Raw genomic sequence first — 26,938 nt, 5'->3', positions numbered from 1 at the left:
TATTCTTTCGGTCATTACCCAAAGCTCATGACCATAGGTGAGGGTGGGAACGTAGATCGACCGGTAAATCGAGAGCCTTGCCTTATGGCTCAGCTCTTTCTTTACCACAACAGACCGGTAAAGAGCCCGCATCACTGCTGACCCAGCACCAATCCGCCTGTCAATCTCCCGCTCCCTTGTACCATCACTCGTGAACAAGACCCCGAGATACTTGAACTCCTCCACTTGAGGCAAGAGCCTATCCCCGACCCAGAGAGGGCTCTCCACCCTTTTCCGCCTGAGAACCATGGTCTCGGATTTAGAGGTACTGATTCTCATCCCAGCCGCTTCACACTCGGCTGCAAACCGATCCAGCGAAAGCTGAAGTTCGCGGCCTGATGTCCCCAATAGGACCACATCATCTGCAAACAGCAGCGATGTGACCCTGAGGTCACCAAACTGGACACCCTCCATCCCTTGACTGCGCCTAGAAATTCTATCCATAAAAATTATGAATAGAATCGGTGACAAAGGGCAGCCCTGACGGAGTCCAACTCTCACTGGGAACGAGTCTGACTTACTGCCGGCCATGCGAACCAAACTCCTGCTTTGTTTGTACAGGGCCTGAATGGCTCGTAGCAAAGAGCCATGTACCCCGTACTCCCGAAGCACCTCCCACAGAATACCCCGGGGAACACAGTCGAATGCCTTCTCCAGATCCACAAAGCACATGTGGACTGGTTGGGCAAACTCCCATGAACCCTCCAGAATCCTGGAGAGGGTGAAGAGTTGGTCCAGTGTTCCACGACCAGGGCGGAACCCGCACTGTTCCTCCTGGATCCGAGGTTCGACTATAAGCCGGACTCTCTTCTCCAGTACCCCTGCATAGACCTTGCCAGGGAGGCTGAGGAGTGTGATTCCCCATCACAGAAACAATAAATTCAAAATGGGCTGTTTTTTTCAGCTTAGTTTCCTCTCTGTGGACTGTGTGGCCTGGGTAGTGAATATAATGCTGAACAGTTTTCAAATATTCCTGTTTCTAAAATTTGGAAGAATACTTGGATTTCCATGATATGGGTCCTTTCGAACTGATCCAGTTCTGATCTGTTTGTGATGTATGTTTTGCACTCTATTTATACAACTGTCATAGAGCTGCCAAAAACTTTATCTACAACTTGCAGCAGTGAGGCATGTTTCGAGAAGTTAAAAGGAGATCTAAATGCCCACAGTTTTGCACTATTTTGAAGTGGAAAATGAAAAACATCTGCTCTGCCAGTGCTTTGAGTGTAGTTAAGCCAAATGGCATTCGTTGAAACACAGTTAAAACTAGCCACACGTAAAATCTGAGTGCATAGCTATTACGCTTACAGTCTATTTTCCGCCACTTGCTGGAATCAGAATGCCAACAGATACACACCCGAGAGGTTTTATTTGACTGGTGTAAAAATAAAAGCATAGCAGAAATCCCTATCAGCGTCTAATTCATTACTGATATATTTTTTTTTAATTTTTCAACGAGAACTAGCATCCCTTCACTGATGATTTAGTTTCAACATACTGATGATAAAAATAGTGTGAAAGCACACTTTTCACTGCCACTAGCAGGCACAACACACAGAATTTTTTTTCCTTTTCCAATTTTAACTCTACATGTTCAAAAACAATCTGTAATAGTTGTCTGAAGAAGCATACCAAGCAGTAACATGGTGATATTTATAAAACACTCAATTTCACAGATTAAATATCTCCAATTACATTAATCAGAGCTGTATAGGATATGATAGAGTACAATTCAAATATCATCCATCCTAATAAGCCTACATACAGCCAATATTTTACCTTGTAATATGCTTTATTAATAGCCTTTCAGGTGGTTACCATAAGAAAAATACTAATTTAGCATTGGCACCCCTGCACAGTTTTAAATTAGCATTAAACTGTAAAAAAAAAAAACAAACAAAAAAAAAAACGATCTCTCCTTCGACAGACATATAACTAACATTACTAGAATAACTTCCCTGCATCTCCACAATATTGCTAAATTAAGAAATGCATTATCTCTACAGGATGCAGAAAAGCTGGTTCATTCATTTATTACCTCAAAGCAAGATTACTGTAATGCCCTGCTGTCTGGATGTTACAGCAGAAGCCTTAACAAGCTTCAGCTAGTCCAGAACGCTGTAGCTAGAGTCCTCACAAGAACCAGAAAATTTGACCATATCAGCCCAGTTTTATCAAACCTACACTGGTTGTCAGTTAAATTTCGCAGTGATTATAAAATTCTCATACTGACCTGTAGAGCTCTAAACGGACTAAGTGAACTTCTCTCATACTTAGATCACAAGGTACTGGCTTACTATTAGTGTCTAGAATTATTACAGTTACATCAGGGAGACAGCCTTCTCATACAAAGCCCCCCCAGCTTTGGAGTAATCTTCTAAAAGGTCTGAAAGGTTCAGATCTGGGGGTTCATGCTCATACAGTATTATGGTAAACTGGGAGTGTTGGTGCTGTTGTCTTGCTGTTCTCACGCATTCACTCAAGTTTTGGACAGTGGAGTAGAGGGGTGTTGACATCTCTGGGAGCCCTCATGTCTCTTACCTCTTACCTTTCTGGTTCCTTCCTTTTAGTTGGGCTGTAATAACTAGATCTGCCAGAGTCTGCGCTGCACTCTGTTTACCCTGTAATCTGTGATCAGTCACTCTTTACAGAACTGTGTTTTCCTTTTCTTTGCCAAGTCGAACAACTCACCCTCATTAAAGGATCCTCCTGATGCTGCTGCTGCATAAACTAAAGCTAATCTAATTAACCATTGCTCCACCCGTTTTCCCCATTTTGTATAATAATATTTTATACTAAAGCTGTTTGCTATCTGGTGTTGACCAGAGGAGGATGGGTTCCCCTTCTGAGTCTTGGTTCCTCTCAAGGTTTCTTCCTCCTGCTCTTAGGGAGTTTTCCCTTGCCACTGTGGCCACTGGCAACGCTCATTGGGGCTCGGACCCACATTTTTCTGTAAAGCTGCTTTGTGACAACACCTGTTGTAAAAACCACTATATATATTAAACTCTGACCCGATTTAACTTGTTTGGTCAATTAATTTATTTAATTCATACTTTATCCAAAATCTATTCTTTTATATTTTGAACATCTGCAGGCATCTTGTTTTCCTCCACAGATTCTGTTTAGACTTAGACTACCAATTTTTTTTTGGTTTATAAGACTCAGGTTTTGCATTTATTAAGTTATTAGTGAACTGAATGACATGATCAGTGAAGAACACTACTCTGTCACTGAGCCAGGGTGGAAAGTGACCTTATTGAGGCTAATTGTGTCCTTACACATGCTAGTTGGCTGCTTGACAATTTGGAACAAAATATGAATTTTTGTTATAGGGTCCCCTTCTGCTATGCAGTGCAGTTTTTTTGGCTGGGTGCAAGCATGTGGGAGCATAATAACAGTTTTATAGAGAACTTTTAAAGGCTTAGAGCATTTGGTATTTGGTTATGACTCAACAACTTCTAAATACTCCTACTTTTCCAAATGTGGTCATTTGAGCAATGTCAAAGAGTCAGCATGGTAGCACTTTTATGGTCATGGCTCCACGTATGGAACAATTTTTATAAAACCCTTATATTTCTGGTATAATTAAGTCTAAAAAGCCTTTTAAACTCTCCATGCAATCTCATAAAACCATATAATCTTGTATCCCCTCACAGCACTTTTCTGGACAGTTAATCCAACAGTCATTCTCAAGGACTCCCGCGTCTATGCTAATCTGAATTCGAAGCTGGAGCTCCAGCCATGCTAATGATCTCTTTGCAGGAGTTGTGGATGACGGCTACCTTCTTATCCCTCATCTGTGCCTTCCCCTTTAAAAGCATGCCTGGCTAATTGTGAGGGAGAGAGGATGCATACGGGCATGCACCCGGCTGCCTAGTGCATATCCCAAATGAAGCAGCATGAATCATTCAGATGATGGATGCTCCGGGCACCAGCGCACGCTGCGTACAACAACAGCCTGGCATGTCGGAGATGTAATCAATCCAGCAGGAGTGCCGCCGATTATACCATCAATGACTAATGAACGTCGCGCACAATGAGCACAAGTGAAAAGAAACAGCGGCATACCACACTGTTAGTGATGGAGAGGAAGAGAAAGAGGGAGGGGAGGAGAGCAGTGATAGGTTCAAATCCTACCCATCAGGTGAATCTTACATACAACCTGTTTGACTAAAGATGGATAATGTGGAGTAAAGTTGAGGGAGGACATATATATATATGGAGGATGTGTTGACACAGTTTCACTCAAAAGCTGGTTGCATTTCTGCTCAAACCCATTCAGTGATGCTGAGGTCTGAACTCTGGGGTAGACACCCCAACTGAAAGAACAACAGCCTGAGAACAACAGCCTCTTTATTTGATTTGCAAATTATCTTCATTTTGTCTTTCTTTTTCTCATTGATGGCTTTTTGACAGCTACACATCATTTTCAGACTTTATAATTTTCAATACTACATATAAGTAGTCAGAAGACAACTGTATGTGCACCGATGCCTTTGGATAGTAAATAAAATGGCTATAGAGTTTCACTACAATGGACCACTTCACCTTAAACCACTCTGAATGACTCTGTTGACATTGCAAAGATGGAATTATACAGAATTTTTGAGAAATTGGTGAAATCCCACTTTAACAACTCACAGTTTGAGCCAATTGTGCAAAGATTTCGGCAAAATGCTAACCTAGTATCTGAGTTTCCATTACTATTTAGCCACATTAGCCTTACAGTTCTAGTGTAAAACTAACCAAGCAAACACCAAAAAATGCACTAACTGATCAACTACAGTGGAAAATTGTGTTAATAAATTTTTTGCCCGAACTATCGCTTTAAATGCGCATTAGTAACATTTTAAGACATGACTGTCCATCGGATGAGCACATAATTCATTGGTAACAAAAGTGTCTTCTGATTCTGTTTTCTGAGGGATCTTGGTAAAGCTGCTCTGCTCCCTACCTTTCCACCCTGAGCTAAAAGCTCAGGTTTAGCAGGTGACAGCTGTCAGATCTGCAGTCTGACATGCAAGCTGCCAGTCACACTCCGAGAAGAGAGACTGATTGTGCAGTGGCCGGTCGAAAAGGCCAGTAACAAGATACCAGATTAAATCTGCCTCTCTCTCTTCACCTCACTGCAACAGCAGGCTCTTAGGAAATACAGTCCTGTGCAAGGTGTCAATCATACTCCATGATCATTTATCCTGTCTGTTGGCAAAAAATGATACTTGCAACAGGCGTTGCTGATGGTGAGTCAGAAACAGGTGCAACTTTTTGCCTGAGAGTCAGTTTCTTTAACACACAGAAGGAGCATTCCTGTTTCCAAGCTAGTGTCAGACCAGCATTCATGAAAGCAGAGCAGAAAAGCCCAGTCACAACATTTAGATAAAATGAGAAATGAAATTGAAGTGTAGGATTTTGTGTCAAATTCACCACAGGTCCACACAAGCTTACAGAGCTTATCTGAAGGAAAAATGTAATTTTCTACTTATTTTTGAAGTATAAGAGTTTGAAGTACAATGTATGTTTTGTTGAAGTTTTAAACGTTTTGAAGTGTTAAAGCTCCTATATAAAGAATTTCCAGTTCTGGATTTAGGAATCACTGATAGGTATGACATTAAGTGGCCAATTAATTACATTAAGAGCTCAGTTACTGTTCAGTTTATAGTAGCAGCAATTACAGAATCCAGGACTGAAAGACTTATAATATATATTAACACTAAGCTGTAAAATAACAGTCCAAAATACATTCATGTATATCCTCCTATTTAGCCTATGCAAGTTTATCCAGCCAATTCACACTGAATTTATAAGGAGCAACACAGCCACAGTACAGTATAGCCAATAAGAACAAATGTCATTTACTCACAGTACTTTCTGTTATGATGATGTGGTTGGGTCTCTCCAACTTGAAACTGGTGACCTTTGGGCAGGAGTATCCAATCCTATCCCACAAGGGCCACTCCAAACAAGCTGAAGCACATCTGACTCCACTTGTTTAATTAGTTGGTTTTAGTCTTCAAATGTTTCATCAGGTGACCTCCTGCTTTGTTGGAATAAATACCTGCAGCCACACCAGCCATTTGTGGATAAGACTGGATACCCCTGCTTTAGGGTAATGGTAGGACTGAAAAAGTTCATACATACTGATCCAGTAAAGTACTGTACCATATAAAAGTCAGAGATCACCCCTCGTTTATTTGATTTCTAGTTTAAAACTGATATTAAGTATAAGTTATTATACAGAAATCTCAATATAATGTAAAATTTTTGGTATTTAGTGTGCCCACCAACTGTTCCCAGATTTTCAAAGAAATATGATTGGGATAGTTTTGCCAAGTTCAGTCTTAGAAGCATATCTGCTTCTCATGATCCAAGTAATCCTAAACAAATCAATGATATTAAGGTCTGGACTCTGGGGTGGTCAGTCCATTGTTGTGAGAACATCAGCAGCGTCTTTGTTGGTTTGTGACCATCTTCTTTCCTATCTATTTCTTTTCTCAGTAAGAGCTTCTTGACCACTACACATCCTTTCAGACTCATAGTGTTGAGTTTGTCTCACCATCAGAGGTTGGACAAAAATACTTGCGGATTTTTTCAGATCTGAAGCAGCTTGATTTTCTCCTCTCTCTCAAAGATGAAAGCTTTAAGTGCTATTTATCTGATGGGGTCAGTTTGGTGGTCTGCCAGGTTTTGCACAGTTGTTAGGAGGCCTATTTTCTTTGCATCTATAAAGAACTTTTTCTGCAGTTTTAGTTTTTTTTTCTTTATATATATATATATATATATATATATATATGTATATATATATATATATATATATATATATATATATTTTTTTTTTTTTTTTTTTTTTTTAATTTTATTTAATTTTTTTTTGACGTTTCTCTGCCTTATGTAATTTCATGACTGGACTGGTCTCTGACAATTGCACAGTACTGTACAGGCTCTTTAATTCTAAGAGGTAAAGAGGTGGAAAACAATGATCTAAATGGAAAAAATAAGTGCAAAAACTATGAGAAAAACATAGGATATAGGCCAGGGATCTTTAATTAAAGTTCAATAAGGTCCAGTTAAAGAAAATTTCCTCAAGTAAAGGTCTGGAAGACCATAACGTCTAACTTGCATTATGATTCAGTGCCATATACTGTTCACTGAAGAAGCCTAGGAGGTATATCAATATTTTATATAGTCAACACCTGAATATCAAATCAAATAAAGCACAATTCACTCATATTTCAACAACATTTATTGTCAATTTTCTCTTTTTAGAGCATGTAAAATAATCTGTCTTATCTTCTCCAACTGTTGTTTCTCGCCTCGTCCTTCCCCTGTGTGTGCATCACTTAGTCCAGCCTAAGTGCTCATTGTAATGGACAGATCTGATCGGCTCGGTAGCGTCATGTGTGATATTTACAACGCAAGCGATTGGTCTGCGAGTTTTGGTATCGTAATGACTAGAAATCATCCGCCGATTAAAATAGGACCACCCCATTGAAATAAAATAATTCCTGTAGTTCATCAGTTTTAGATCCAGACCTGCACAGGACAGTGCCTGGGTCCAGACTCGGACCACGGTCCATCTCTTAGTTGCCTCTGGTATAGGCCCTTAAGGTGCCTTTGGCTCAGTGTAATTGCTGTGTGTTACCCTTTCATAGTAATATGCTGCAGGATTTTTCATGCTTCACTGATTACATCCCAAAACAAAGAAGACGAGAGAACACACTGAATGCCAGTGGAGTCACTGGAGGGCCCTCCTGTTCATTGACTTGTAGAATCAAATAAAATGGATAATACTGTTAAGATCCACACACATACATGCACACTTATGTATGCTGCTGAGCGTGTGCTTAGAGTTAGTTAAGTCCTGCCCTAAACCACAGCCCTGCTGAGATGCTCTATTCAAGCTGTAAGGCAGTCAGTGGCTCAGAAGAGGAGACAAGAGCAATCTATTAGTAATGTTGTTCATGAATAATGCAGGAGCTCCACGCTGGCATTTTTGCATTATCAGGGCAAAAAAATATTTGAGACGTGGTTTTTGCGATATAGGAAAAAGGGCTTTCAGTACACTTAATCCATGTGCAATTTGCCTGAAATGCGCCGACAGCTTTACGCAGGCTGGTGTGTCATTTTAACATCCTTCAATACCATATAGCACTGGCACTACGCCTTCCCACTCTGACACTGAGACTACGCTCCACTGACGCCCAGACGCCAAGGAAAATTCATAAGCGTCATCTTCAGGATATAGGAGTGCAGAAGTGGGGTGGGGGTGGTGGTGGGGATGTGTCCCTCCCTTAACGTTCTCCATGGAAACAAGACAACTGACAACACCTGCCATTTGTCAAAAGCCTATTGGTGCCTTTTCTCTCCCCTCCCCGCCTCATAATTGCCACATCGAACGCATCTCTTACCATGCCAGCCCATTGAATAGGGGAAGGAGACCTCAAAAAGGTTGTCGTATTTTGTCAGGAGCCTTTTCATTATGGATGCCAGACCTGTGGGGAGAGAGGGAGAGAGGGAAGAGAGAGAGAGAGAGAGAGAGAGAGAGAGAGAGAGATAAAAAGCTCAAACTGGGCAGAATTGACTTCAATTTACCTCCAATATTGCCTGGGCTTTAGCTAGACTAGTCTCATTACCCACGCACCACACTAGACCCCAGGCTCTGCCGTCGCAGGCAAAAGCTGCATTCATTCTGTCTCAGCCAATAAACAACACTACACATACAAGTACAATCACTCTTAGCACCACATAGTAATGTATCTACGCATCACCGCATAACAGTTTACTGAAGTTCACAAGCGCATCGCTGATATGCCCCTCAGTCTCTCCTGAGAGTCTCTCATTTGCTGCTTTTCATGTACACCAGTGATAGTTAACCAAAATTAGGTGGTTGATTGGAGCATCCTATCAGAAAAAAAGTGAGCCAGACAGGCAGGACTTTGGGATTTTTTTCTGTCTTTTTCCATCACGTGTAAACTGTATTCAATACACCCACCACAAGAACTCTTAACATCACACACAGTAACATATCTACTAGATGGTTTAAAGTTACTGACACTGATAAATCATTAATGCCACTCATTTTTTTCTGTAGTGCCTTAGCTCTGGGACAAAGCTTCCAAAATCTGTGACACAATTCAAAATAAATTCATATGTATCTTGTAAAGAACAAATTTAATTGTTTTAAATTTAAAGTTTATGATGCAAATATTAAGTGATTCAGCATAGAAGAAAAAAAAACTGTTTTGCTGATATATTTTCATGGAAACCACAAAAAATGATCAAAACAAGACATGTGGGTGTATTCTGTCATAGCAAAGTGTGCACTAAGTGCAAAAGTCTTGCTTGGACAATAGGATTGGGTGGTATACACTTCAAACTTTCAAATAGTCTCCAAATATCACTGTGGTATATCCTGGCAAGTGGGTGTCATAAGTGATATGAAAGCTTTTATGTCGATGCTATGCGGTCTCGTCCTGCATTATTTCAAAATTGAAAATGAATAAAAAGTTTAGTTTGCTTACATGGTCATCAAATTTTCAAGCCATCACTTAATAAAATCTTCAAGCCATCACTTAATAATGTCAAATCATCTATATAAAAATCCTAAATATCAAACAATTCTGCCAACTAGGACATAGGAGCTGGTTAGAATTAGTTTAGCCAGCATGATAACAGCTCAGCTCACCATTGAACATGTTATATTCTAGCTAACTAAAGCACTGACACAAGATTAGATGATAACAACCTGTTCTGTGGTGTTTGGATATATAACCTGATCAGCTAACTTACTGCTAGCTAATGAGACCCAAACAGTGACACACAAAACAGCACAGTACAGCACTGACTTGCTGTAAATAATAAAACTAATCTGCATCAAATCACTGTTATTCTTGTGATACACAGCAGAAATTGAACCTGTTCTGTGGTGTTTATAACTGTACAGTTTTGGCTAAGATAACGATAGCTTAGCAGACCAAACGTGCCACACTGAACAGCACAGGTTTGGTTCTAGCTGACTGATGCTTAACAACTAAATGTTCCAGGTTTATTTAAAAAAAAAATATTATTCAGTAACTACTGGGACATCAATTCAAACTAATGGAGCTATTATTATGTTATAGAAGTACATAATAAAACTTTGGCTGTCACTGAGCTACTATCAGAATTAACTTTTTCTGGCTTTGAATTTTCTCCTCTTTCTATTAGCATCACCAATCAAAATTCCCACACCACCAATCAGTGAGCTGCTTAAAGATATAAATGGGTGGAATGTGTTTATTTGGCTGCACAGGCATGGAATAGAAATTTGAAAATGTTGTAATTCTAAAATACCAGCATAATTTTTAAGCACTGCTGCATATCTTATTACCATTATAATGCCAAACCCTAATGGACATACACACACTTAAAAAAAACACAGGTCGTCTTTCTGAAGTCCCTTATAATCTGTATGGACTGCATTGTCAGAGATTCGCTTTGTTAGAGGACTGCATAACTTATCTTTGCCACTTTATAATTAGAGCTCTGTAAATCAAGACATTTTTAGCACATATGTGTTAAAATGCGTGTTGTCACATGCAATGATTTCAATATATGTAAATTAGCTGAACCCAAATTCAAACGGGAGTAGAATAGATGCAACAGCGTTTTCAGTAAGGAAAACACGCTGAGTTTCCGCTGTCAATAAAGTGGATTACAGGCTAGGTCAGAGGCCTCCGGTCCCAAAGCAGCCTCTCACACTAGAATAATTGATTGTACAGAGAACACTTCACTCTCTCTAGGATAAAGACAGACAGACACGCCTCATTACCATTCATATTATGCATGCTGTCTGTTTTATGAAATATGCATAAACACAGGCATTCATAATGACGATCACAAATGAAGGTAGGCAGAGGTACAAAAGGTAAATGTGTTTGGAGGATTCCTACTGTGAAATATGACACTGGGGAAATCACAGAGTAAAACATTTCCTTTGATTATTCTGATAAAAATAGAAGACAAAACAGTCATAAACCAGTAGTGTAAGCATTGGAAAGTGTAATAATACAGTTTATGTAGATTCTGTTACATTAAACTGTTTCATTAAGACTCTGTTACATTAAGACTTTTCATCCTACTATAAAGTTACCATGTACAAGATTTTAGGCAGATGTACTAGAAGAAGAGCTGGCACTTCTTACTGGTGGAGGTGGCCAATATAGCAGCTTATCTGTTAAGGACATCCTTGCAAATAAACACAAGCCCAACTTTATATTTAGGATATGACCAGCACCATGTTAGGTCAAAACAGTGACTTATTCTCACTTAAAGAGTCAAAACAATGAAAGAAAGTAAATACAAAAGTAAAAGTATGTGATGATTTCAAAAAGTCATCTTTTTGTGAAAATAAGTCGTTAGAAATTCGAGAAATAATTATTTTGACTTTAAACATTGTTCAATTTTGGCTGGTGGGATAAGCTGAACTTGAGTTCCATACTGAGTGCACTGAGAACTTTGTAATATTGTAAAATGTCTGTTTCATTGTATTCCCTGTACTCTGGTCTTACTGGAACTATATGATTCTGACTTGTAGTCACTGTAGCCTCTTACTTATATGCCATGTAAACATTTCTGTAACAGGGCACTCAAAGTAACAAGCAGCTTTAATAATGCAGGTATACCTGTCAACTGATGAAATATGGATATAGGTGAGATATTTTATTATATCTTTTCATGGGACAACACAATAGAAATTAAGCTTGAATATAACTTAAAGTAGTCAGTGTACAGCTTGTATAGCAGTATAGATTGACTGTCCTCTGAAAATAACTCAACGACTTAATGTCTAAATAGCTGGTAACACAAGTTCTCACAGTGAACATGTCCAAATTGTGCCCAATTGTGTCGTTGTCCCTCCCTGATGTCATGTTACTCAGAGTTACAAGGTTCCAGGTGTGAATGGGGAGCAGGGCTGTTAAATGTAGTGTTTTGAGTATAATTCGTTCATACTGGCCACTGGATACTCAACATGGCACCTCATGGCAAAGAACTCTCTGAGGATGTGAGAAATAGAATTATTATTCTCCACAAAGATGGCCTAGGCTATAAGAAGATTGCCAACACCCTGAAACTGAGCTATAGCACTGTGGCCAAGGTCATACAACAGTTTTCCAGGACAGGAACGACTTGGAACAGGCCTTGCCAGGGTGGACCAAAGAAGTTGAGTCCACATGTTCAGCGTCATTTCCAGAGGTTGGCTTCAAAAAATAGATACAAGAGTGTTGCCAGCATAACTGCAGAGTTCGAAGAAGTGGGAGGTCAGCCTGTCAGTGCTCAGACCATACGCCACACAATGCATCAACTCGGCCTGCATGGCCATCATCCCAAAAGGAAGCCTCTGAAACTGACACACAAGAAAGCCCAAGACAAGCAGTCCAAGAGCATGGATTACTGGAACCATGTCCTGTGGTCTGATGAGACCAAGATAAACTTGTTTGGCTCAGATGGTATCCAGCATGTGTGCCGGCGCCCTGGTGAGGAGTACCAAGATTACTGCTTCTTGCCTACAGTATCATTTTAAAACAGTGTATTTAAATATCAGTTTAAAACAGTGATTTACTGAAACAGATTGTTTTGTCTTGCCCCATTATAAGAGGGAAATTCCTATACATTCATATTTAATAAGGTAAAAGCACAAAAGATCAGCAACCACCACCATCTTATTATGGCTGCTAAAGTCTTGTTTCACCATACAATATGATTATTCACACCAAAATAGTGTATGTGATGGCACAAAACGTTTGTCAACCCACCTCTGGGTTTATCACAGCAGTGGGCATATGTTGTCTATATTTAAGAATGAGAAATTAAAGTGTCCACAAACCTCCTGCTAAGTTTTTATCCTTCAGTCCAACTCTCAGTGATAGAAGTCAAAGCCATTATGCCAACAAATGGTCTAGACAGACTCAAGAACCCGCCTTTCTCCACATGATGTTAACACAGCAATAACGAATACCAAACAAGCTGATCTGCTCTGCTCTAGGCAAAACTGGGTAGTCAGTGGTCTTCTTAATTGAGGAGCTCAGTGGTGGGTTGTGCTCTGCTGCAGCTCGGTGCCACGTGTCCTGACAGCAGCTGACCTACGCGGTAATTTGTCTGACGTTTATGTACATTAGGGAATTAAGACCATCATGCCTAAACCACTCAGGGCTCTTCTCACAGCGCCCCCTCTGCCAGCCCCTTTACCTTTTGTCTCACTGACAGCTTGGTGTTAATAACAGCAGAAAAAGAGGCGTTGTGAGAGGAGAATGATGCCAGCAAAGGGCACTGAGCAGTGTGATGACAGGTAGAAGACAGATATGCATAAGTGCAGCTTTAGCTAAACGGGTAGTTGAAAGAGGAGGACACTGAGAGACTTGCACAAGCTTTCATTTGATTTTTCAATGACTAAGGTCAGCTTGAGTTCATAAAAGTGGGCTTTTCATTCTGCACACTTCCAAGGTGAAGCAATTTAAGGTCATTTCGGTTGTCATAATTACTCGATTAAACTCAATTATTCAATTTCCTAGTCCTCAACCTCCTAATCCACTCTGCGTTCTACTATACTGTAGGGCTGCAACGAACATTTAATCAAATTTGACAAATTCCATTATTTAAACAAAAAAAAAAATGGTGAGAAACAGGGATAGCAGTTGTACTAAGCAGCAGTGCATCTACAGAAATACAGATACAGCACCTTATGGCTAGCTTTTTTGCAAGTCCATCAAACGATCCTTTCCTGTCAAAGATGTAGAGAAATCTTGGCAGCAGACAGAGAACAGGCTGTTGAGACTCCACAATTATTAGCTATATATTAAACAGGTAATGGAAAATCATATTTTTGCTAATTTCTGCTAGCATTCTGGTATCAGATGTGACAGTGCCTGCTAATAAAGGTCTCCACTTTAAGTACTGTTAAGTGACTGGTGATGCGTGTACACGATGATTAAATAATACCACACAGCATATGCCATTTAAATGGTGCACTACTAGCATGTTACATGCTGTATTTTGTTTGTGAGCAGCTTCACAGCTCTTGGTACATTGGTTCTATGGCTCCCATAGTCCTAACCGTTAATAGTCCTATATGATGACGATAAACAATGATGCATCATTATATGTAAAGTTTGTACAATTTTATTTTAATTATTATTTTATTGTAAATACTGCAAACACATACCACTGTTCAACACATATTAAACACATATTTAAAAACACGTTATTTTAAAAAATGAAAGTGAATAAAAAAAAAAAGAAAAGACACTAATTAAGCTGTAAAAATGTGACATTTTTCTACGTTCAATCCAGTAAACATTGAGTCTTCAGATGCATGCATATAATGTTTTGCCATAGTATTGTTTGGTATAAAGCTTTGAGATACGACGCTTGGCATCAGTATCAAAATCAAATTTCTGGTACTGTAACAGGCCTAAATTTTAATGCTTCTCTTTCTTCTCCCTTTATCTAGAACTCTCAAAACTTTCAATGTTAGTGTAACCTTTGCTATCTCCAGCTTCCACAAGAGGAAGGCTTCCCTTTTAGAGTCTTAGTTCCTCTCAGTGATTCTTCCTCATGCTCTTGGTTTTGTGTCCAATGTTGCTCTTGGCTTTGGACTCTCAGACAACACCTGCTGTGAAATGTGTAACTGATGTAAATTTGAATCAAGGTGTAAAAATGATTTTAAAAATGAATCAATTAAAATGTACAGTCTTGATGAACAGGCAACTAGACTGAATGACATGAATGCACACTTTAAATACTTTCACTGGATTCTCTTAGTGCAAGTTGATTTGCACAGCAAACAGAACCTGAAAAGTTTTTTTTTACCACACAGTCCATTTTTATTGTTTGGCTTTTTAACAACTTTCATTTTCATTTCAATTAACCATCAAAATAATGGGCAGACTACTTGATTACTAACATAATCGACAGTGGCAGCACTAAAGGTCACTCTTTATTTTGATAGTCCCTTGTACCTTATTCATAAACACTCATTAAACACTCACAAAATTAATAATAGCTGGTGAAATTGTCTTGTTTTTATATCAGCATAAAGAAAAAATAACTCCCAAGTATATGTCTTTTTAGCTTTACATGTGAAATAAATCTGAATGCAAATGGCCTGATGCCTGTTTTTGTAAGGTTGGCAGGTTTGATGTTAATTTCAGTCACATATTGGTATGTGACACACTAGAACAGCACTCTGTTCATGTCAACCACATGACCATCAGGGGTGTGACACACATGATTCAACCATAGATGTTTCAATAGGAGATTTTTAACACAAACTACTATAACAACTGTAGACTTACAGTTAGGGTTAAATCTGGCTAAATCACAACTAATTTTGTAAGGGTGGTAGGTTTGGTCTCAACAGAGATTCTGTAAAGGAGGAGGGGACAGTTCATTGGTTGAAAATTGAACTTGATTTGTAATGATTAACATGGTTTCTGTATACAAGGAAAGTTCTGGCCTTCAATAAAAAGAGCACAACGTCTTGCTGGTAAAGCCTTAAGTGTGAGAGCCCTCCCTCGTGGCTATATACATATGCAGAAGAAGCTGAAAAGCACATCTGGGCCAAACATTTCAAACTATTTTTGCTTGATTTTGGCAGGTTTTACCACTGATTTCAATGCTTTAAAAAAGCAAGCATTGTCCCTCCTCATTCAAAGACATAGGACCTGGTCCTGTACGAGTGGGAGTAACTGCCTGTGAGCACTGGCGGACATACTCTCTAATACATCTAGGACACTGGTCTCAGTCGTTGATATACAGTAGATTAGAATTAGTAATGGCCATATGTCAGTTAAAATTCTTCTCTGGGTATGTGTTTTAGTTTTATCATAACTGTTATACCGATATGCCACAAATATGTGTAGATGACAGGAGGTATAAATGGTGTAGACCAAGCTAACGTTATCCTGCTTGTCAGGGATATTTCCCTGCAGAAAAATACTTGAGTCCCTCAATCACCTCTTGCTATCTAGTCCATCACATCTAAAGTACTCCACTTTGTTTCTGAGGCAGCAGACATAAAGAGATGGCCAGTTTTGGAGTTAGCCTTAGTCTAACATGCACATCAGAGTAGCTCAGTTTCCTCTCGTAGCTGAGCTGTCTGATCCGGTTAGCTACATAAGATGATGTGGCAGTCTTTGACCTTGTGTGCACAACAAGCAGTGGAGCAGCTGGTACTGATAGCATGAATAATGTAATATTTAGGTCATATTTTCTAATTTCAAGCCATGTCTGATGGTCAGAGGCACGAAGGTATAGATGCAGCTATGAGACAATAGCTTGAGAAATCCAATGAAGCTGTAGCCGGTTCCTTTTTTCGTGTTCCACCTCACATGATGCATCAGTAACATTCAGGTGCCGGTGCAGTAGCCAGAACATGCTGCTTCATTTAAGGTGGAATGGGAAATTTATATAAAACACTGGAGAATAAGAAGTCAATTTCAGCCTTGTAGAAATAAATATGTAAAACAACATTTAGCACATTATTTTTGCAGACCTGTGGGGTAGAAAGCAACATCGACACAGGTTTATCTATACAGTGATATGCAAAAGTTTGGTAAAACAATATAACATCTTCTATAGAGAACAAACATCTGCACATTTTAATGCACAATTACTGTTTATTTGCTGAATTTAACATACTGGGGAAAAAAACATCATAAAGTGTGGCCTGTGCATTTTATATTTTATGTTTTATTATTTTATGTTGAACTGAGTAAATAAACAGCAACTGCACAGAGAAAAGGCCATATTAAATTTGCTCTAAAAAATGAATAAAATTTACAATTTGACCAGGGATATTCAAACTTTTTCATGCGACTGTTTATTCTTCAGTTTTGTGTTTATGATTTTCAGATTTAATATAATTAAAAAGTGAAGGGACATCCCAGAATCAGCCACTGCAGTAATATACACCGTAACTGTCAGAAATGTGTCCATTTTTCCCATTACTATTAAAAATGGTATTCTGCTCTGTGCAGTTTAACCCCATGAGATCATTACACGTGTGGTGGACTTGTGGGGGTGAATACAGACAAAGGAAAGTGTTAGACTCACTGTTTCTTTCCTGGGATGTAAGGTCAGGAAGCCGTAGAATGTGTCGTCGTGGCAACAGCAAGGTCTGAAAAGGCCACGTGGCCCAATAAGGCACGACAACCAGCCAATGCTCATTCTCCACTACTACACGCTCCTGTATGACACACACACAGACAGACAATGCAAATGCATTATGCAAAACAATAACTGAATACATACTCAAAAGGCATGTACAACTCATGCTTCAATAACATTTCATACATACTTCATCAGTTTGCTGTCTACAGAGATATGCAGAATCTCACTAGATATCAGTCATTTATATTGCTATATCATTTTTGAGTGTGGTATAACTGTGTTATGTTGTCTTGTGAGCCCGACAGTGCTTAAAAAGTAATGAACAAACATGAATGGTTTCTTAAAACTGCAAGGACATGCATTTACTTTTTCTCTGACTTCAGGCCAATTTTTTTTTAACGTTTTGATTTCTGATGTGCACATCAAAAAACTTTGGCAGCTCCATAAATAAGAAGAAATTTGCTGCCAGGCACTCAAGTATCTGCCTCTTGTAGCAAAACAGATAAAACAACAGACTGAAGATAAAACTTCTTCAATAAAACAAAAACATAAGTGATACAACAATCAGTTTATTATTCACAGTTTCTGAAAAATGAACTGAAAAAGTTATATCAATTGGTGAAAACTAACACATACTGCTCCTTGAAACTTTCTAAATGTTAATAAATATTCCATGGTCCTAGTCCAGAAAAGGATGGCATGCCCACTCCAGGTAAGGGGAAAGGACCTGCCCCAGGTGGAGGAGTTAAAATATCTCGGGGTCTTGTTACATGAGTGATGGGAAGAGGGATTGTGAGACCGGGACAGGTGACAGCAGTAATGCAGTCGCTATACCGGACTGTAGTGGTGAAGAGGGAGCTGAGCCATAAGGCGAAGCTCTCTGTTTACCGGTCGGTCTACATCCCGACCCTCACCTATGGTCATGAGCTGTGGGTAATTACTGAAGGAATGAGATCACGACACAAGCAGTGGAAATTAGCTTTCTTCGCAGGGTGGCTGGGCTACACTCTACTTGATAGGGTGAGGAGCGCTATTCCACCGCTTTGAGAGGAGACAGTTGAGGTGGTTCGGGCATCTGATCCAGATGAGGGTGTACCAGGCATGGCCTACTGGGACAAGACCCTGTGGTCGTCCTAGGACGGCGGGAGGAAGTTGCGGGGGACAGAGTCGTCTGGGATTCTCTGCTCTCTCAATGCTACTGCGACCCTATCTGGACTAAGCGCTTAATGACGATGATGATGATGAATACAGTGTGTAGTATTCGGGTCAAGTGACGCAACAGTGCTGTGAACTGGTTTAGGCAGAATCTCAAATGGCTTTGTTTATCCTAGGGCAGTATGTAGGTCTTAAAATAATAGATTCTGCTTCTAAACAGAGCACAGTATGTCAAAGAACTACTGTGGATTCAGCCATGTGTGCGCAATTCTATACTGGACATAAAGTTCAATATTTGGGTGTGAATCTGACATTCAGCCATAGAATTTCCTGAGGTATGATCTTATGGAGAATATTCCCCATCAACAGGCTATTTTTGTTGCAATTTTCAGCACTTTACCTACTTTTTTTATGTTAAAGAATGTTAAATATCCCATATTAAAAAAACTTGTGTGCATTAAATGGCTTTGTTTAACTCTGAAACATGAAAGAACTCTCATCTATGCAACTGCATACTGGACTTCCTGACGAGCATACTGGACTTCCTGACGAGCATACTGGACTTCCACACTGACTCTGAGCACAGGGGCTCCCCAAGGATGTGTACTCAGCCCCCCCGTCAGCTCTGCCCATCAGCGTCTCTTCTTCCTGCATAGGCTCAGGACATTTGGTCTGCCTCCTCAGATCCTCACCAACTTAAATAGATGCACTATAGAGAGCATCCTCACAGGCTGCATCACTGTCTAGTACAGCAGCTGCACCACCTGCCCTTAAAAGAGTGGTAAGGACGGCAGAAGCCATCACAGGCAACAAACTACCAACCTTACAGGACATCTACCAGTTCCGCTGCCTCAGGAAGATCAAAAAGATCCGGTAAGACAGCAGCCACCCAGCACACTGCCTGTGCACCATCCTGCCATCAGGCAGAAGATTTCGCAGCATACAGGCTAGAACAATCCGGCTAATGAACAGTTTCTACCCACAGGCTGTCAGGCTTCTGCACGAGCTGTGAAGCTGTGGGTCCTTCCCCAACTACCATTTTTAGTCAGTCACTTTGTCACTTTGTCAGCATTATTACTGTATATCATCTCTGCTATAGACAATAACACCTTAACACTAAGGCACTTTAAAAAGCAATAACACAGAGTTACTCAAGTCACTTTAAAATGTATACTGTCTCTATGTCTTGTGTATATTGTCTCTATATTTTGCATATATTTCATTATATTTCATGTATATTTTCTCTAGGTTTTGTGTATATTTAATATTTCATTTTTTTTAATATATATATTTTACTTTACTTATTTACTTTCTGTGGAGTGACTACCTGAGCCTCACCACAAGCATTTCAATGCAAAATATGTCCTGATATGTTGTGCAAATGACAAATAAACTTGAATTTTGAAACTTGAGTTATCTGCTTTTGCCAAAAAACTACATTAAAAAAATTTAAATTCCAAGTTACTTGCATTTTGTTGAGTTATTTTTACTATCAAAATAGCCCAAGTGCAGTTTGATTTTACCTGGAATACACAATAAAAAAACTTATTTATGAAAAGTCATTAACATGGAGCTATCTGTTTTTTGCGAATGAACTTAAAAGAGTCCACTTACACAATACAGGGTGTAGCCGAAAGAAAATACAGAATTTTGGAAAGTGGAGTTCAAAAAATGATCAAAAGATACAGAGAAACTGGGACACCTGGTAACCATGTAAAGGCCTGGTAGACCACAGAAACTGTCCCCATCAAATAAACAACACTTAAAGCTTTCATCAAGCTCCACTATTGTTTCACATCTGAAAACATCCACAGGTGTTTCTGTCCATCCTTCTGTCCATGAGAAGACAACTCAGCACTACAGGTCTGAAGGGATGTGTAGTTATGAAGAAGCCAATACTGGCAAATCAAACAATGGACTGACCACCCCAGAGCCCATGCCTCTCTGAATCTTTCAAAATCTTTGCATGCTTTGGAATTACTTGGATTGTGAGGAGCAGAAAACGCAACTTTTAAGACTGAACTTCGGAGGTGTGGAAAAATATCCCTGTAGATTTATTTAAAAGTACAGAGCCCTGCTTGTGAGATCCCATATAAATAAAAATAACGGGAATGAGATTCTGATGTGTGGCCGCAACTTAGTAAGGTGTGGGAATGAAATAATTAAGACATGGCCATGATTTAGTAAAGCATGGCAACAAGCTCATGCCTTGATAAGCTGTGGTCAAGGCTTAATTAACTCATTCCCACACCTTACAAAGTCATGGCCAAAACTTTATTATTTCCATGGCTTATCAAGTCATGGCCACACATTATTTTCATTTATAAGGGATGTCACCAGCAGGGCTTCATAGAAAGGAAAGTAAGTCTCCTCAAAAAAAGTGGAAACTGCAATAGAGGAAAAAGGTACATTTTCTGTGAAATATATATTTGGCTTTTTTCCTGATGCTGACAAATTAATAACTAACTTATTGGCCATTCTGAATGGAAATTAAATGAATGGGGGTCATCTCTCTGCTTTTCACACAGAACTATATTTTGATAAGCTAAATCTCCAAACCTTTGATAAATAAACAGTAAAACTCAAATGGTACATCACATCAACAACTATGTACAAGCTATTCAGTCCTACCATTACAAGGTCTTCAATTCCAAGATGAGAGACTTTACAAACCCATACAACAGAAACATGAGTCTATAGACTTCTCAGTGTCTAAGACTCTATTACAACTTAAACACCCAGCTAAAGGAGGAGCTAATGGTGCTTCATGAGGCACGAGACCACTTAAAGGACTCAACCCCATAAAACGAACTATAGTCTGATTAAAATGACCTGACTGAGACGTTACAGCTCGGCCCAGTTCCCACCGGCTCCAAAGAACAGGATCGGGGGTGCAGGTTTGGAACATGACAGCTGATGATGGATTACAAAATGGCTGAAGCTGACGTGTGGCTGCTACAGTGAGCCGGGGTCTGATGAGGAGGCGTTTGACAAAGTGCAGCTCTGTGTGGCAGTGAGTGATGGGAACTGATTAGTACCTCAGCTCACGATGATCTTCACACACACTGACTGCAGCGAGAGCAAGAAAGAAAAAAAAATACATCCAAAAAACCCACCAGAGCAAGGTAGAGACAGAGGGAAAAAGAAGTTAGGACAATTAGTCTGGGTTGGAAGAAGGGAGGACAGGAGAGACAGATGCTGCTGGAATTTGTTTTTCCAGAATGTGACGTTCCTTTTAACACAATTGGTTTGAGGCTTTTTAGCTGTGAGAACCCATTTCTGCTCGACATGTTGCCTTATTCAAAATAGCTTCCATTCCACTAAATGCATGATGCAACACTGCTGGAGTATTGTTAAGCCCAAAGGTTTGACTACAAAGTCGTAGAACCCAAATCCAGGTCTTTTTACCAAGCTTTTTTACCATGCTGTCCAAACTAATGTTAAACAAGTTCATCTTTCAGTGTGCTTTGAATACACTCAGATTACATAATGAATTGTGTACCTTTTAACACCTCAATCATTTTCTCTGCACCACTGCCATTGCGCCCAGTGGTTCGAATTTCACATGCAATACACCATTCAAATTGTTCATGTTTGGGTGCTGAGGAACTTTTTTTCCCGCCCCAAACACTAAAGTGTTAGCATTACTAGCAACTGTATTTTGGTACAAGAAGTTCTGCCGGCACCATGGCAACAATCAGAGCAATTTGCCCACACTGTCTTGCTTATTTAGACCCAGCCTCACCGTTTATGTGTTAAGTGCCGGCGATAACATCACTCCGCTTGCATCATAGCTGAGATCACACTCATCTGCAGGAGCTCCTCCCGGAAGACGACTACAAACATACCCGTTCTAAAGACAAGCATGGTATTTTTCCAACTGGAATCTGAGTTGCTAGTGCTGAAAATGTCCTGGAAAAGTGTCCTCTTTTTCCCCCATGATGTGGCAGTGGAGAGGGCGTGAGAATCCTAGGCCTGTAGTCAGGGAAGAAGCATCATGCTGATGCGGTGAGCACAGATCAGAGGGAATTGCATGAGGAGAGTGATTAAAGTTTTAAAGGGAGCAGCTTCGTTACAAGACAAGACTACACAACCGCGGGTTATTAAATCTGCAATTAAGCGCCATTTACAAGTGCATTATTTAACAATTTCTGGAGTAGGCACAATAGCAGTTTCCACGGAGATGGTACTTTTGGGGGGCGTCTTCAACAACTTTAGGGAGATGGCGGCCTGCAATTACACCGCTGCTCTCTTTTATGTTCCCCCTGTTCTTCCGAAAGCTAGTCTTTATGTGTCATTAAGGAAGAGTCATTACTCTGCCTCAAAACATGCTTCTATCACTTCTTGATGTTCTATTCACTCCACACACTGGCCCTTGCACACAGTAGGTAAGAGGTTTGATGAATAAGTTATTGGAGTTCGAGTTATTAAAGCTTTCAAAAGCATTACCAGAGGAATATTCTAACTCAGTGCAGGGCAGTAGCTCAATCCAAGACGGTCTGAAAAGATTACAAGCGTGCTCCGCAACACACTGATACAACTCTTCAGTAAAAGAGCACGTTTGGGAAAGGCCATTACCAGTATGCCAGTGTTTCAAAACAGTCATGTTTTCGTTTAGCCCCTTAGAACAATGAGGCTGCATTATACACAGCATGGATTAATCTCATCTCCAGCTGGAAGATAACTTTATGAAAGGGTCTTGTGTGTGAGGACCGTCTGGTGTTTTTCCAGAGATGCTAAACACCACTTTGGTTACCTGAGATTGTTTGTGTTTTGAAAACAAGTCATGATGTTGTGAGAAAAGGAAAGGTGTTGGACGTGAAGGATTGTGCAAGGAAAAAAAGCCTTTAGGGATAGACAGATGCCAATGAGGGCTGTGATAAGGAGAATTCCACTGTAAATGAGACATGACTACACAAACATAGACCCTGTATGACCTCTGCTGTTTCTATGTGTGTTGAATTCTCCAATCTCACAATCCCTTACTTTCTTTTATACAGATTAGTATTTATTTACTTCATGTGATAATTAAAAAAAGATTAAGTTGTTCTAAACTTAAATACTTAAATCTCATATAATTTGGTCATTTTTAAGAATAAGACAGATGGTGTGAGCACAGAAAGTCAGTAATTGCAGTTTGTATTGTGTCTCTTGCTAGACAAAGTGGCACCACTCAAGCAGAGACATATCTGGAAATACAATAATCTAAAATTAAACAAATGTATGTGATGTACTGTAAGTTGTCCACAGAATACCATCAGAAGCTTTTCAATAGGGTCAAAAGCATCCTGTTAAATGTAAACCTGTATAGATATATGAGATCAAAACAGGTGATACATTTTTACAGGACAGTACATGTCTAGAAACGTGACTTCTTGCAGCTTGGTGCAGCAATCATCCCCAAAGAGAGATGTTTCAGTTAAAAATAGGAAAGCCACTTTTTGATCACGTATCTTGAAGGAGTTTTTAAAATATCTTAAACTGCTCTGGGATAGATTTTTGAGGCAGTCCTCTTGAATTATTTTTACTAATGCAGAAGGATGGAGAAAAACTAGCATTACACAGCAAGGAAGCTGAGGACGTTATTGCAGCCTTATAACTGTAATAACTGTATCATCATCATTACGATGGAGAATTTTTTTCTTTTTTCAACGATAAAGATGGCTCAAATGAGAGGAATAAAGACAGGATCACTGTCTAAAGATTTCTTCAAGGACTTAAAATTTACACCAATGCTAGCTTGGTTGTACTTATTAGTCTATGCATCAATAACCATGGTACCAGTCAGGATTGCTTGTCACCACAGGGATTCCCAATAGTTGCATGATGTATTCGCATTAAGCCTGTTGAGTATTGCAGTGACAAAACACTGATTAATTGAAAGATGAAAGTGATATAAAAAGTGAATTCAGTTATAATTGATGAATACAAAATACAGATAACTACACCCAAACCATTAGGAGCGGATGGATGGATTGATGGATATGCTAGCTTTGGAATATATCTAAATACTGTTGTGCTAAAATAAAATATTCAAATAGCAAAAACAGTTAAAACAGTCCCTAACTTCAACCAAGCAACCACGTTTGACCAGCCAACTAATATCACACTACCATTGTAAAAGTGCAAGCTGGCAAACTTCACAATTCCAGCAAGTACAAAAGACTGATGTGAAACCACAGGAAATCAGTCAGGACAGAGTCGACTGACCACCCCCACCCAGATCTCAGTATCCTGACAGATCACCCCCTGTCTGTGAGACTTAGAGAGAATTTTGCAGTGATCTTCTTATAGAGGTAATGTACCTTCTGTACTTGCGAGACAGAGGGGAATAGACAGTGAGACACATCAGCGATTCTTTCAGTGAACTGGCCTCATCTTTTAATCTCTTTCATAAGGGTGCACAACCCCAGTGCTGGATCCTGGAGCCCTCACCAGCAGTGAGCAGCACAGAAGGTCTACTTCCACACTCATAAAGCCTGACTCAGTCAGTCGCTCACTCAGACAGACAGACAAAGAGAGAGGGATCCATATGGATTAGATGACAAAAAGTGAGGTAAAGTTTGAACACAGGCAGGAAGCATCACACTATTAATGATCACAGCATCTCTTCACTTTGAAAGAAGTGCAAAATATCTTTTTTCACAACCCTCCAATTTTCCCTTCACACTTACGGCTTTTCTGGAAACACATCTGATGACAGGTTCGATTCAAAGGTGATATACTCTACGTCTCGAGAAGAATAAATAGAACCTATCGCTATGACAACTGCCGGAAAAGATCTTCCACTGGCAGACGAGGAAAGAAAATGGAAGTATTTATAAGATACCAGCTTCTGAATGCAGTCAATTAAAAAGATCAAAAGCATCTGAAAGAGCAGGGTACATTAGGGTCATATACACTGTGTGCACAATTATTAGGCAAGTCTTATTTTTGAGGATTATTTTTATTAATGACCAACTACAGTGCTCTCGGTTAATCCAAAATGTTAATAAACCTCAAACATGAATGTTTAAGAAAAATAAAGTGAAGTTTTGGCTTTCTTAGGAGAATATCTATATGTGCACATTTATTGGGCAACTATAATGAGAATTTCTGAGAAATAATAAAAAAAAAAAGTGACCAATATAGCCACCCTACTTTTCAATAACAGTGATAAGCCTTCCATTCATGGAGTCTGTCAGTTTCTTGATCTGTTGACGATCAACTTTCTGTGCAGCAGCAACCACAGCCTCCCAGACGCTGTTCAGAGAGGTGTACTGTTTTCCTTCACTGTAAATCTCCTGTTTAAGAATTGCCCACAAGTTCTCAATTGGGTTCATGTCAGGTGAGGAAGGGGGCCATGTCATAAGTTTTTCATCTTTAACGCCTTTATTGGCGAGCCATCTTTATTTTGAGCCCATCTTCAACCCGAAAAGGTCCAACCAGCTCATCTTTAATAATACCAGCCCATACCAGTATCCCACCTCCACCTTGCTGGTGTCTGACTCAAAGTGGAGCTCTGTCCCGTTACTAATCCAGCCATCCATCTGGTCCGTCAAGAGTCACTCTCATTTCATCAGTCCATAAAACCTTTGAAAAATCGGTCTTCGGATTCTTCTTGGACCAGTCTAGACACTTCAGCTTATGTGTCTTGTTCAGTGGTGGTCGGGTTTCAGCCTTCCTTACCTTGGCCACGTCTCTGAGCGCTGAACATCTTGTACTTCTTGATACTCCAGCTAGGTTGCAGTTCTGGAATATGACAGAACTGGAAGATAATGAGTTCCTGGGAGCTTCATGATTGATTCTTCTCAAATCCTTGGCAGTTATTGTGCGTCTTTTTTTCTCAGCACGTTTCTTGCGACCCTGTTGACTATTTGCAACAAAACATTTGATGGTTCTGTGATCACGCCCCAATATCTTAGCAATTTCAAGAGTTCTGCATCCCTCTGAGAGACTTTTGGTAATTTTCAACTTGTCAGAGTCAAAGAAAGAAAAAAGCTGCCTAATAATTATGCACACCTTGAAATAGGGTGTTGACCTCCTTAGGCCACACCCTCCCTCATTATACAGATACACATCACCTGCTATGCTTAAATCCATTAAGCATTCGTTTATCCAGCTTGGAGTTAGAAAATATGCCTAAAAATGATAATATGGTCAAAATACTCACTTGCCTAATAATTGTGCACATAGTGTATGTATGTATACTGTATATTCCGCTGTATACACAAAAACAAACCCAACAGACAACCAATAAAACGTGTCAAATAATTTATGCTAATTAGCCACCTTACTTGCAACCTGGCTAAGAACATCCTCACAAATCCAAAATCTTTTTATCATTGTATGTCATGGGTATTTTATGAATGTCAATATATGTTTACATTTTTTTTGTTGTTGTTGACTAAAACCTGTTTTTAAAATTCAGTTAATCTGGGACCTGTTACCAACTATTCTTTTCTGGAAGCCCATGATTTTTTTTTTAAAAATGCATTTTTCTGATGCTGCCACAATGTATCTGGCCTGTAGCTTATAATCATTCAAAACACTAATAATACTATCAATAGCAATAGTAATAATAATGACAGTACTAACTTGATGCAGTGAGTTACAGGAG

The 26,938-nt window shown here is 39.5% G+C and overlaps 1 protein-coding gene across 1 annotated transcript in view; it reads right to left on the bottom strand.

Moving 5' to 3' along the window:
- galt (galactose-1-phosphate uridylyltransferase) overlaps nucleotides 1–26,938 on the bottom strand; it is a 124,077-nt gene that overhangs the window by 28,397 nt on the left and 68,742 nt on the right. The window contains exons 7-8 of the mRNA XM_017700219.2: nucleotides 17,128–17,260; nucleotides 8,445–8,528 (exon numbers count right to left, since the gene is read on the bottom strand). Of these exons, the coding sequence (XP_017555708.1) occupies nucleotides 8,445–8,528; nucleotides 17,128–17,260 (217 nt within the window). The remainder of the gene's footprint in view (nucleotides 1–8,444; nucleotides 8,529–17,127; nucleotides 17,261–26,938) is intronic.

This window comes from Pygocentrus nattereri, chromosome 18, assembly GCF_015220715.1.
Source record: "Pygocentrus nattereri isolate fPygNat1 chromosome 18, fPygNat1.pri, whole genome shotgun sequence".
Taxonomy (NCBI): Eukaryota; Metazoa; Chordata; class Actinopteri; order Characiformes; family Serrasalmidae; genus Pygocentrus; species Pygocentrus nattereri.
Note: the sequence above shows the minus strand (reverse complement) of the source record. Positions and strands in the feature narration are given on the sequence as shown.